Source organism: Carassius carassius, chromosome 28 (genome assembly GCF_963082965.1).
Source record: "Carassius carassius chromosome 28, fCarCar2.1, whole genome shotgun sequence".
In the NCBI taxonomy this organism is placed as follows: domain Eukaryota; kingdom Metazoa; phylum Chordata; class Actinopteri; order Cypriniformes; family Cyprinidae; genus Carassius; species Carassius carassius.
The window spans coordinates 29,624,699-29,638,283 of NC_081782.1; the positions used below are offsets into that span (position 1 = coordinate 29,624,699).

Below are 13,585 nucleotides of genomic sequence, written 5' to 3' on the forward strand. Positions count from 1 at the left end.
CGTCTGGTAATTTGTTAATTTAGCCACTGTGCTAAATAAAAACCTTGGATTGTTTTGGTTATTTTCAATGAGTTTGTGGATATGCTCTGCCCTAGCAGTTTTTAGAGCCTGTCTATACCTGGACATACTGTTTTTCCATGCAATTCTAAAAACTTCCAAGTTAGTTTTTCTCCATTTGCGTTCAAGACTACGAGTTACTTTCTTGAGAGAGTGAGTATTACTGTTATACCATGGCACAGTACGTTTTTCTCTATCAATATTTAAAACAGTTTAGTACATTTTTTTCAGGATTCTTTGAATATAAAGATCCAGAGATCAGAATTTATCTGAAATAAAAAGCTTTTGTAACATTATACGCAATATAATTTTTTATTTTTATTTTTTTATTGGGGTAGTGGGGATTATTGTAGAAATTAATACTTATATTTAGCAAGGATGCTTTAAATTGACAAAGACATTTATAATGTTACACAAGATTTCTATTTCAGATAAATGCTGATCTTCTGAACTTTCTATTCATCAAAGAAACCTGAACAAATTACATTCAGCTGTTTTCAACATGAAAATAATAATAATAATAATAATAATAATAATAAATGTTTTTTGGAGCAGCAAATCAGTATATTAGAATGATTTCTGAAGGATTATGTGACTGGAGTAATGATGCTAATAATTCAGCCTTAAAATCACAGGAATAAATTACATTTTAAAGTATAATTAAATAAAAAACAGTTATTTTAAATAGTAATGTTTTTTTACTGTTTTTGCTGTACTTTGGATCACATACATGCAGGCTTGATGAGCAGAAGATACTTCTTTAAAAACAATGTTACTGTTCAAAAATGTTTGACTGGTAGTGTATATTATGAATAAAATTGTTTATACAAAAATATAACAGTATTTTAACTAATTGCAAGAGTTGAATAATCAAATTCTATTGATTAATCAGTGAAATAATCGACGATTAGTCGATTAATCATTCTAATAATCATTAGAATAATCGATTATCAAAATAATCGTTTGTTGCAGCCCTATATTAGATGTTTGGTTTGTTAGGAGGACAATATTTGTTCAAGATAAAACTATTTGAAAATCTGGAATCTGAGGGTGCAAAAAAAAAATTTAATCTAAATATTGAGAAAATCATCTTTAAAGTTGTCCAAATAAAGTTCTTAGCAATGCATATTACTAATCTAAAATTAAGTTTTGATATATATATATATATGTTAGGAAATGTATAAAATATCTTCATTGAACATGAACATGTTGACATAATGAAATAGTGTGAGGAGATTAACCATGTTTACCTTTGGATAAATATCCCAGCATTCATGAGGGCAAGTCATTCTTACTTTTATTGAATATATGCATTAAAGCTGAATTTCTTTGTTGTACTGGTTTTTCTCCCTGGAGGATGGGTGCTCTTGTAGACACCTGCTACACCTTCAGTTACAGAACATACAAACATAATGACCTGTAACTTTCAAAACAGTTCTGGAGCAATAGAGGTTCGCATTCAGTTTTGTAGTAGTAAACAGCAGGTTTTAATTATTTTGACTCTTGATATGACGGCGTTTACCTCAGGGATGCAAGGTCATGAATTGTACTCTGCCCAGTCTATTCCAACTCATGTGACTGTTTCTGAGGCAAGACCTCAAGTGTGGGTAAAATGAAAATATTTCTTATTTCTGCTTTTACATAATTGGTAACACAAACAATCTCGATTTACACTGAGTGCAACAATTAAAGGGATAGTTCACCCAATAATCAAAATTATGTCATTAATAACTCACCCTCATGTCGTTCCAACGTTTGAGACCTCCGTTTATCTTCTGAACACAGTTTAAGATATTTTAGATTTAGTCCGAGAGCTCTCAGTTCCTCCATTGAAGCTGTGTGTACGGTCTACTGTCCATGTCCAGAAAGGTAAGAAAAACATCATCAAAGTAGTCCATGTGACATCAGAGGGTCAGTTAGAATATTTTGAAGCATCGAAAATACATTTTGGTCCAAAAATAACAAAAACTACAACTTTATTCAGTATTGTCTTCTCTTCCGTATCTGTTGTGAGTGCGTTCACTGCAGTGTAGTGATATTCGGTTCGCGAATTAATCATTAGATTTAACCGGTTCTTCTTGAACCAGTTCACCGATTCGAACTGAATCGTTTGAAATGGTTTGTGTCTCCAATAACCATTAATTCGCAAATTACTTAAACTGTGAACTTTTTTAATGTGGCTGACACTCCCTCTGAGTTAAAACAAACCAATATCTCGGAGTAATTCATTTACTCAAACAGTACACTGACTGAACTGCTGTGAAGAGAGACCTGAAGATGAACACCGAGCGAGACAGATAATGAACGAAACATTGACTCGTTCACGAGTCAAGAACCGTTTCTGTCAGACGCGTCCGATTCGAGAACCGAGGAGCTGATGATACTGCGCATGTGTGATTCAGCGTGAAGCAGACCGACACACAGAGCATCTGAACCAAACTGATTCTTTTGGTGATTGATTCTGAACTGATTCTGTGCAAATGTTATGAGCGCGGGTAAACCGAAGGCTTGAATGAAGGGCAATCATCGCCAATGACGTCGAGCGCAAAAGACCCGGTGAACCGTTTTCTTCAACCTGTTTATTGACTCGAACTGTCCGAAAGAACTACTGGTGATCCGAAAACCGATGCAACCGGTTCTTGACTCGAGAACGAGTCAATCGTTCATTCGTTATCTGTCTCGGCTCGGTGTTCATCTTCAGTTCTCTCTTCACAGCAGTTCAGTCAGTGTACTGTTTGAGTAAATGAATTACTCCGGGATATTGTTTTTTTGAACTCAGAGGGAGTGTCAGCCACATTAAAAAAGTTCAAAGCTTAAGTTGTTTGTGGCTTAATGCTTATTGGAGACGCGAAATGTTTCAAATGATTCAGTTCGGATCGGTGAACTGGTTCAAAAAGAACCGGTTAAATCGAATGATTCGTTCGTGAACCAGACCTCACTACACTTGAACGCGCTCACAACAGACCCAGAAGAGAAGACAATGCTGAATAAAGTCGTAGTTTTTGTTATTTTTGGACCAAAATGTATTTTCGATGCTTCAAAATATTCTAACTGACCCTCTGATGTCACATGGACTACTTTGATGATGTTTTTCTTACCTTTCTGGACATGGACAGTAGACCGTACACACAGCTTCAATGGAGGGACTGAGAGCTCTCGGACTAAATCTAAAATATCTTTAACTGTGTTCCGAAGATAAACGGAGGTCTCACGGGTTTGGAACGACATGAGGGTGCTATTAATTATATAATTTTCATTTTTGGGTGAGCTATCCCTTTAAATGTTTAATATCTGATGAACTGAACACTTGGTGAACACTCCCCAGTTGGTGACTGTGCCTGGGCAGGTCATTGTTTTGTTAGGTGTAACACCCAGCTGCATGTAAATGGGAAAGGCCTTATCATAGGATACTACATCATAAAAACAACACTTGGCAGGCTCCTGCCTCATCCCCCAACACACAAATAACATCAGGTTGGAAAACAAGATGCTGGGACATATACTAAACTGTACCTGCAAAGGCAAAGTGAGAATTATGGATCTGGACCTGTTATGTTGTATGTTGACCTCATAATGTAAGTAGCTACAATATAAAATTTTTATCTCTCTGTTTCAAAAATCAAATGAGATTCCTCATTTTGCCTTAAATGGCTCATTAGCCTTTGGAAAATGACTTTAAATTGGGACAAATCACATTTCATTTCTGTCTTTGTGTTCCAAAATGCTTCATTTTTAGGTCATTTTTGAGTATAATAAATCCATAAGCCAGGTTCCTAATGATGATGCATTAGAGCAAGATTCAGATTAAAAATTTTGGTTTTGGTCACACTTTATTTAACTAATAGTTTTTAAGCCCCCAATAAGAACAGCAAGCAAGCCAAAATCGTTTACCATTAACCACTAGGACTGGATGGGCAGATGAACTTGTGAAAGGTATGAATAAACAGGCAAAATGCTATTCTTGTTAAAAGTGAGAATTGGTCCTTAAAGTGCTACCATAATTTTGTTTGCCGACATTGTACATTTTCACTTTGTTGTGAGGAAAGTGGAGCATTAATCAAAGTGACATTTTCTGCTTGATTTTATTACTTTAGTGCTCAGAAACCCATCATCCCAAAGCCTACATTGTGATTTGTATTTCATACAATATATAACTTATGATCTGATGATTTATGTTTATTTTGTTTACCTTATAATTAATGTACTGTTTATGGAATGATGCCTGTTTGAAAAATAATGTGTTGAGTGGAAAATTCAATATACCTGTCTAAATGTCGTAGACATTGTAACAAATCAACAAGAAGCTTAAATAGCACATGACGAAAACTGTCAGAATGATTCAAATCACACTTTTTTTTGTCAAACCGTTTGATATCTGGGTGGTAAATAAAGATGGTTATAAACAAAAGCTAAATAATAAAAAAAACAATATTTGTCCTCTAATTAAAACAACTATATCCTCATTAGAAAGTTTTAACACGTACTGAATGTTCAAAACAGTCGATAAAAAGAGATGCACAGTGCTCTCACGACACATACCATACACTGTATGACAACTTTATGAATATTTAGTTTCGATGTTTTTTTTCTTTTTTTGTCCAAATTTAAATTTGAAATCAAATTAGCCTATCTGATGTGGTTAACAGAATGGGATACTCGTTTTAATACTTGTTTAAACAGTAGACCTCTATCTCTCTATGATAAAAACACTACATCTACTGTAATTGGTCATACATTTATCTCATGTCCATATCATGTAAAGTTCAGTTCAAGATCTAGCCACGAAGAAGGTGTTAGTCAGGATAGAGCAAGAACCCAGAGAAGGTGCTGTCATCCTCGCTGCTGGAGTAGACACCGTTCCAGTCTCTCAGCGTCTCTACCCACACCTGGTCTCCTACATCCAGCTTCAGGATCACTAGATTGGATGCCTGGTCAATGTCTTGACCCTGTAGGGTGTCTCTTGAGCGTACCTTACGCACTCCATTCACCACCAGAGAAGCACGCAGGGGCTTGTTTCTTACCGTGATCTGGTAGGAGAACACATAAACTCCTGAGTAGGTGCAGTTGAACTTGCTTGTGACTATGTCGTAATGGTTTTCTTCATTGTAGAAGACCTTGTCAAAGTGAACCGGAAATCCCGACTGGGGAAAAGACTTGCTTGGATATAAGCCGACGCTGAAAGCAGACCGTACTCTCGATCCACTTTGACCCATTGAGCCCTTCATTCCCTGTAGGCCTCGGTCTCCATGTTTCCCTTGGGGGCCGCGGTCACCCTTCATTCCTCTCAGACCTCGCATACCTTTGACTCCTGCTGGTCCCCGTGCTCCTGGATCACCCTTTGCTCCGGGAACTCCTGGTTCCCCGCGTTCTCCGGCGATTCCTGGAGTCCCGTGCATGCCGTGTTGCCCAGATGGACCAGGGTCTCCACGCACACCTGGAGGTCCAGGATCACCTGGCTCACCTTTCTGGCCCCCCTCTCCAAGTAAACCACACTCTCCTCTATCACCCTTTTCACCCTTATCACCAGTCATGCCTTGGGTTCCCGGTGGTCCATCTTTGCCTGGCTCTCCCTGGTCACCCTTTGACACATTCAAATTTGGATCTCCTTTTTCTCCTTTCGAACCTTTGAATCCTTGCAGTCCAGTTGCACCCTTCTCACCTTTAATACCCATCTCACCTGTTTAGTACAAATATACTGCATTTATTCATCTTTGTTGGGTATAAAATTGGCAGGGACCTAATGGTTAACTGTGTTCACCTTTCATTCCAGCCTTTCCCTGGATGCCTGGAGATCCAGTCAGTCCTATGTTTCCTTGATCACCTTTCTCTCCTGTTGAAAACAATAGGAAATCTCAAACATGCATGTTAACAAAAAGGTTACATTTAAAAATAACCAGGATAATGTCCATATATAATCTCCTGCTCAAGTATGTACCTTTATCCCCTTTGGATCCTGAAAAGCCCTTTGACCCTATTGGGCCAGGTATACCTTTGGGTCCAGGTGCTCCTTTTTCTCCAGGTGGGCCTACAATATGGCATTAAACAACATGACAGAAAACAGGTTTTCCCCAACATACCTACAGTAAATGACACTCTAAGGGCCAGATTTATCAACAATCTGTACCAAAGCAAACCCTGTTTTATAATTAAAAGTTTACTGTCTGGATTTACTAAAGACATGGAGTGAAACATTAGCGATGGAAAGGCATGAGCACAGTTACTTTTGTGGCTGACCTTATAGAATACCCAGATAACAACATAATTGATAAACGAACCATCAATAACAACCAGCAAAGCCCAATAAATGGAAACACTAATAACCATGACGGTGACTTCAAATGAAACAAACATTGGATTTAAACTCCTGTTATTTCTTAATAAAAAACTTGTTTAAATTTCTTACAGAAAGTCATCTGGTTAGTAATAAGTGAATATGGTAATTCTGTTTGTGTAGTTGTTTAATCCTCCTCTGCTGAGATCTTTTAATGTCTTTTATCTTGATTACAAGCATCCGATTATCATCATCTCTGCTTGTTTTGCGACCCCACACTAATTTGCAATGTTCTTTGTAGTTTGCTTTGGTCAATATGGATATGAGCTCACTGAAACATCACTGATTCAATGATGAGCAGACATTAACTGACTTAAACTAGTGTTTACTGTTGTCCTTTCAAATTATTACACACAATTTTCCTGTTCAATACTGTAAATTTGCTTTGACACAATCTGTATTGTTAAAAGCACTATATAAATAAAGGTGACTTGACAAGAGCTGGTGGCATGTATCAGTAGATCACCCACAGAAACTTCAACTCCAATCAGTCTCACACTAATTTAGTAATTCCCCGTTTAGTAAATCTGGCCCTGATTTATTATAATAACATACAGAACGTATTACTTCACTCGGCTGACCTTGCAGTCCTATATCTCCTTTGAAGCCTTGTGGGCCTTTCTCTGGAGGGCAGCACTCACAGACGTTGAAGTAGCATTCATTGTAGTCTAGTGTGTAATTGTCTTTGGCCGTGGTGGGAGATGCGGTGGTGTCTGTAGGGTAGTCTATATAGCTGTCAGCAGGAACTGTAGTGCTCTCTGTGACATGTGCAGGGAAGCGATCTCTTGTTCTGGTGAAGTCAACAATCCGTGCGGTGACCGTAGGCTTGCCTACATAAACAGTGGTTTGGAACAGCTCTCGAGGGGGTTTCTTGGTGTACTGGTACTTTGGCCTCTGAGTGGGCTTGAAGGTGTCACACAGGGTTATAAAGGTCAGTCCTATCACAGTTATGAAGAGAGCGTGTTCAAAGATCATCCCCATTTTCTGTCTGTAGGGAAAGAGTGAATAAGATTTTAGAGGCTTGGCTGGACCAAACATCACCTTGTAATTTGTTCAACCTTAATGTATAAGAGGTGGTGAAAGAAGGATTGTTGTTTAACTGCAATTAATCAATGTCAGTCACATTTAATTTTTTCCCCGCCAAACATGGAATTTTATATTCTCAGTTATACACTCTGGGATGCTATTATGCATCCATTATATCTCCTGAATGAGTCTAGAATGTTCCGAGGAAGAAACAGAAATGAGTGATCATGAAAAATAATGGGATCATCAACACTAACCCCATAAAAATGAGAACTGCCTGATTCTACTGAGTCAAATGTGGATCCAGGAAGAGGTAAAGGACTCTGCAAGCCATCTACTGCATCTTTGCTTTGATCATTGTACTGAATATGAACTAGGGATGGGTATCGTTAAGGTTTTAACGGTATTACTACTCTTACCGATACCGATATTAACGGTATTCTTATCGGTACTTTGTGTTGTGTTAGGCAGTCGAAAACTTTGCATTTCTCTGTCTGCACATAATGCACTTTTGAAAGATGCTTTGACAGATTGCTTGTGTTTCCGCCCTTACATGCAAAAAATTTGTTGCACTGATGACAACCAGCGTTGTCTGCATCAACTCTAGTGAAGTATAAACACACTTTGGAACGTTTTGCTGTCTCCGCCATCGTCACTCTTTGTATTAAGCAGGAGTTTTCATACTGTAAGGGGCCGTACATATCGCATCTTAAAACGCGTGGAAAACGCTTTCTGATATTTTTCCCCCAAAGCCTTCGGGCACTTGCTAAGCAACCATGACCTGCTCTCTCCATGAAGACGCGGAAATTTCAGCAATGGATAAATGGATTTGCAGCACTAAAAACTGCTTGCAGTAGCACTGCTACTAAATTAATTTAAAAATCCACATACAGCTGTTCCTTCATCTTGGCTGAGCTTTCAACATTGTTACGGAAAAGGTGAGGAAGCTACATGACCTGCGGTGCGCTTGCGGCATTCTGAAAAGTTGAGATGTTTTTAACTCGATGCGGTATGGACGCGCCTGGAAAAAACGAGCTCGTCGCACCGTGTGCGTGTTGCGACCACGTCGCTTCCATTATGAGCCTGCATACCGCGCATCTACATTTGAAATAACGAACTTGAGCGCGCAAAAGACGCGATATGTGAACGACCCCTTAAGCATGTGTGTGCGCTGCGCTCGTTCTTGTTGTGTGTTTGTGTGACTGTCAGACAGCCTCCGCGGTCCACATGAGAGATCTCGCAGATTTCACAGACAAACGTCTTAATAATATCGCAAATTAGAAATGTTTGGTAAGATAAAATGTGCATGATAACATTATTAAGCAAATCTCTTCGCCATTGTCACTCTTTATTATTAAGCGGGAGTTTTCATACTGTTATGTCTGTGCGTGCGCCGCGCTCGTTGTGGTGTGTGTGTGTGACTGACAGACAGCCTCTGCGGTGCGCATGAGAGATCTCGCAGATCTCACAGACAAACGTCTTAATATGATCGCACATTAGAAATGTTTGGTGAGATAAAATGTGCACGATAACATTATTAAGCAAAAATACATAGTACATTAATTTTTTCCCCTCCAGTACCGAAAGCAGAACTGATACCGTCAGATCTTACTGATACTACGGTCTTTCATAATTTAGCCCCGGGGGCCATTTTAATACCGGGTTTCGGTACCCATCCCTAATATGATCCAGATGTAGTATTTGATAAAAAGTGATTTTCTCAGCTTAAAATGTAGTATTTTTTATGAAACCCACCTAAGTGTTGATTAAAAAAGAATGATTGAAGCTAGAATAAAATGTCTAAGGTTACGTACGTAGCCCTGGTTCCTCGAAGGAATGAGACGCTGCGTCGAGAATGAATGGGGAACGCGTCCGGCGTGACGTCTCTGAATAATGTGTATAATCAGTCCAATGGAAGGGCGAGACATCATAGGCGGGTGACGTCAGAGACCAGGAAGCATAAAAGCATGAGTGGCGAAGCTGGTAATCAGCCTCATAGGATGAAGCAAGCGCCGGCCAGAGATGCCGGAAGTGTGGCACCGCGACGCAGCGTCTTGTTCCTTCGAGGAACCAGGTTTACATACGTAACCTTAGACGTTCCTCTTCAGGAACTCGAGCTGCGTCGAACGTCGTAACGAATGGGGAACGAGAATGCCCACGTCACCAGACTTTCAAATCTCTGCCTAGTGTGGAAGAGCACAGCTAAAGCAAGAGAAGGAGAAGGAGCCGGACAGAAATCGGGGACAACCCGTCCAATGGCCAAACTTCAGAAGGAGTGAGTCTTGACCCCCAGGAAAGGGGAGATTAGAGGACTCGAGGCTTAGGATAGCATCCTGATCACCGCTTAGCATAAGCTTCTTCTGGCCGGAGGCCTCAGCCTCAGCGCACCATGGAGGAAACATGTAACCAGAGGGTTTCTGCCCACTGACTGACCACCGAGAGGGGTGCGGTAGGCCACATTGGCTGCCACGTAGACCTTCAGGGTGGAGTGGGTCAACCCTGCGGAGAGCCTGCAGGAACTCCAGCACTCTACCATCCGGGCAGTTAACTGGGTCGAGCTGGCGGTCTCCGCACCAAGAAGTGAAAAGCTTCCACTTCAAGGCACACAGTTTCCTCATTGAGGGAGCTCTGGATTGGAGAACGGTCTTACAACCTCGGTTGAGAGACCAGAAGCTAAGAGTTGTGCCTCCTCAGAGGACCACTGCCCAGGATGGCTACCAGCCAAGCGCCACAACCCAAGATGGCCGTCAGTCCAGCACCACTGCCCAGGATGGCTACCAGCCAAGCGCCACAGCACAAGATGGCCGCTAACCCAGCGTCAATGCCCAAATTGGCCACCGTTCCAGCGCCACAGCCCAAGATGGCCGTCAGTCCAGCGCCACAGCACAAGATGGCCGTCAGTCCAGCGCCACAGCACAAGATGGCCGCTAACCCAGCGCCAATGCCCAAATTGGCCACCGGTCCAGCGCCACAGTACAAGATGGCCGCCAGCCCAGCGCCAATGCCCACATTGGCCACCGGTTCAGCGCCACAACCCCAGATGGCCGCCAGCCCAGCACCACAGTACAAGATGGCCGCCTGTCCAGAGTCATGGCCCAAGATGGCTGCTTGCCCAGCGCCGCTGCACAGGATGAGAGTCTCAGCTGACCCTCCGGAGGCGAGTCAGGTTCCAGTTGACCCTCCAGAGTCGAGTCAGGTTCCAGTTGACCCTCCAGAGTCGAGTCAGGTGCCAGTTGACCCTCCAGAGTCGAGTCAGGTGCCAGTTGACCCTCCAGAGTCGAGTCAGGTGCCAGTGAACCCTCCAGAGTCGAGTCAGGTGCCAGTTGACCCTCCAGAGTCGAGTCAGGTGCCAGTTGACCCTCCAGAGTCGATTCAGGTGCCAGTGAACCCTCCAGAGTCGAGTCAGGTGCCAGTGAACCCTCCAGAGTCGAGTCAGGTGCCAGTGAACTCTCCAGAGTCGAGTCAGGTGCCAGTGTACTCTCCAGAGTCGAGTCAGGTGCCAGTGTACTCTCCAGAGTCGAGTCAGGTGCCAGTGAACTCTCCAGAGTCGAGTCAGGTGCCAGTGAACTCTCCAGAGTCGAGTCAGGTGCCAGTGAACTCTCCAGAGTCATGGCTAGTCACTGCTGATCCTCCTGAGTCAGGGCTAATCACTGCTGATCCTCCAGAGTCAGGGCTAGTCACCGCTGATCCTCCAGAGTCAGGGCTAGTCACCGCTGATCCTCCAGAGTCAGGGCTAGTCACCGATGATCCTCCAGAGTCAAGTCAAGTTACCGGTGATCTTCAAGGACTGAGTCAAGTCACCGGGGACCTTCATGAACAGATGCAAGTCACCAATAATCTTCATGAGCAGAGCCAGGTCAGCACAGATCTTCTGGAGTCCAGTAGAGACACCATGGAATTACCAGAGTCTCGTCCTCCCGTTGATCCGGCCGCACGGAAGTGGTGGGCTTCTGCTCCGCCCTGGGGAACTCTGGCCTCGACCACAAGGTTGTGGTGGTCTTCTGCTCCGCCCTGGGGGGCTTCCGCCTTGACCACAGGGGTGTGGTGGTCTTCTGCTCCGCCCTGGGGGGCTTCCGCCTTGACCACAGGGTTGTGGTGGTCGTCTGCCCCGCCCTGGAGGCCTTCCGCCTTGACCACAGGGGTGTGGTGGTCTTCTGCTCCGCCCTGGGGGGCTTCCGCCCTGACCACACGGTTGTGGTGGTCTTCTGTTCCGCCCTGGTGGGCGCCACGTGAAGTCCTTCATGGACTTAGGTTTTTCATTTTCTGTTGTGTTTTCTGTCGGTTCCCCTCTGTTAGCCTGGCCCTCTGTCCCTCCCCCTGGACCTCCTCCGGTCCTCCTCCCTCCTGGTCTCCCTGTTTTGTGTTTACACTTCTGGTGTCTGTTTCCTATGTTTCCTGTCTGGCCCTCCGTCCCTCCCCCTGAGCCTCCACCTGTCCGCCTCCCTCCTTGTCTCTGTGTTGTGTCTTGTCGTGGAGCGTCTGGGAGCCGCTCCGTAGAGGGGGGGGGGGGGGGGTACTGTCACAGCGTCTGGGTTGTGTTCCCTGGGTGTCCACTAGATGTCCTCTTTTCCCACGGTGTATTTCACTTCATTAATCACATTCCTCACGTCCCTGCTTAATTATTGCACCCAGCTGTCACTAATTACCTATCATCACACCCTGTCAGTTTCCCATTAGCATTTGTCTCTCCTTGTGTATATAACCCGTCTTAGTATGTGTCACGGAGTCGTTGTGAATTCATGTCCGTCAATCTGTCTTGCCCGTGCCTTGTCTTCTTGTTCTTGTTTTTGTTCTTGTTCTTGTTCTTGTTCTGTTTATGTTTGGATGGATGTTTTGGTTTCGACCCCTGCCTGGACTGTTTACCCCTTTTGGATTATCCCTAAATAAACACCTTACCTGCAATTGGTTCCCTCTCCTGTGTGTTCTGTAGCACCGATCGTGACACAAGGCTGATTACCGGCTTCGCCACTCATGCTTTTATGCTTCCTGGTCTCTGACGTCAACTGCCTATGACGTCTAGCCCTTCCATTGGACTGATTATACACATTATTCAGAGACGTCACGCTGGACGCGTTCCCCATTCGTTCTCGACGCAGCTCGAGTTCCTGAAGAAGAACTGATTTTTGTTGTTGTTTAAAATTAGAGGATTTACTCTTTATTTTGGTGTATTGCATGTTCAGATATTCATACAACAAAATATTCCGGGGGCCATGAAATTTTAGTGAAAATCAACAAAAATGCTGGTGTTGGCTGGCAACTTTTTTCCAAAATGGGGGAGAGCATTAAATTGCATTCTAAATAAACATTCAAGATAAAGATATGGCGATATGTTAACTAACATTAAATGCCATTGGTGCTTGTGTCATGATGTGAACTCAGGTGACGTGCAAGAACCAATGAAGTTTGATGTTACTGGTTTGTCACCATATTTGATTTTGTCTCTGATAAATCAACACATTAAAAATGTATCAATTTATGTATACAGTCTATGCATCACATAAAGTGATTGTATCACTTCAGAAAACATTTATTACACCGCTACAGCCCTGTGGGCACCTTGAAATCAATTTGATGTCAAATATTAGTCAAGACTTGATCAAGATGCTGTAACATCATTTTAAATTCAGTTTGGACAGTAATTTCTTTCAGTGGTAATTGGGTAAAAAAGGGGAAGTTAATCTGACTCTGAAATTGGTTTAATGTATGTGTAGGCCATGTTTGACTTTTAGTTTACATCAAATTAATGTCATAAGTTTTTGATGTCAGGTTTATTTGCATATTTGACCTGTTTTTAAGGTCAATTTTGATATCAGTTTAATGTCTTTTCAATATCAAAGTTGTTTGGATCCCTTTTGTTTTACCTTTTAAAATGACTTGAACACAAATTACACAAAAACTAACCTTGGAAATGAAAATAAAACAATTAATTTATCAACTCTCATAAATGTGCAATAAACAACATTCAAGTTTGTTTTCACCATCATATATGCCTTCAGGTCACTTATACAGTATGAGTTTCATGGGATAATTTAATGGTACATTTGTAGTACATGATTCATAGTACAGTACGGCTTTTTAGATGTCTGTTAAAGAGCACGTTATCATTTAATTATCAGTTGTGTACAACCATAGTGCGGGTAGGTAATTTTCCTCTCTGAATCTGACATAGTG

The 13,585-nt window shown here is 42.3% G+C and overlaps 1 protein-coding gene across 1 annotated transcript; it reads right to left on the reverse strand.

The window, feature by feature from the left end:
* Positions 1 to 4,708: 4,708 nt before the first annotated feature.
* LOC132107563 (inner ear-specific collagen-like) lies at positions 4,709 to 8,503 on the reverse strand. Its single transcript, XM_059513678.1, has 5 exons — positions 8,460 to 8,503; positions 6,970 to 7,376; positions 5,993 to 6,082; positions 5,816 to 5,887; positions 4,709 to 5,734 (listed from the first exon to the last, which is right to left on the reverse strand). The coding sequence occupies exons 1-5, from the start codon at positions 8,501 to 8,503 to the stop codon at positions 4,851 to 4,853; spliced, it is 1,497 nt and encodes a 498-aa protein (XP_059369661.1). The 3' UTR covers positions 4,709 to 4,850.
* Between the last annotated feature and the right edge of the window lie 5,082 nt (positions 8,504 to 13,585).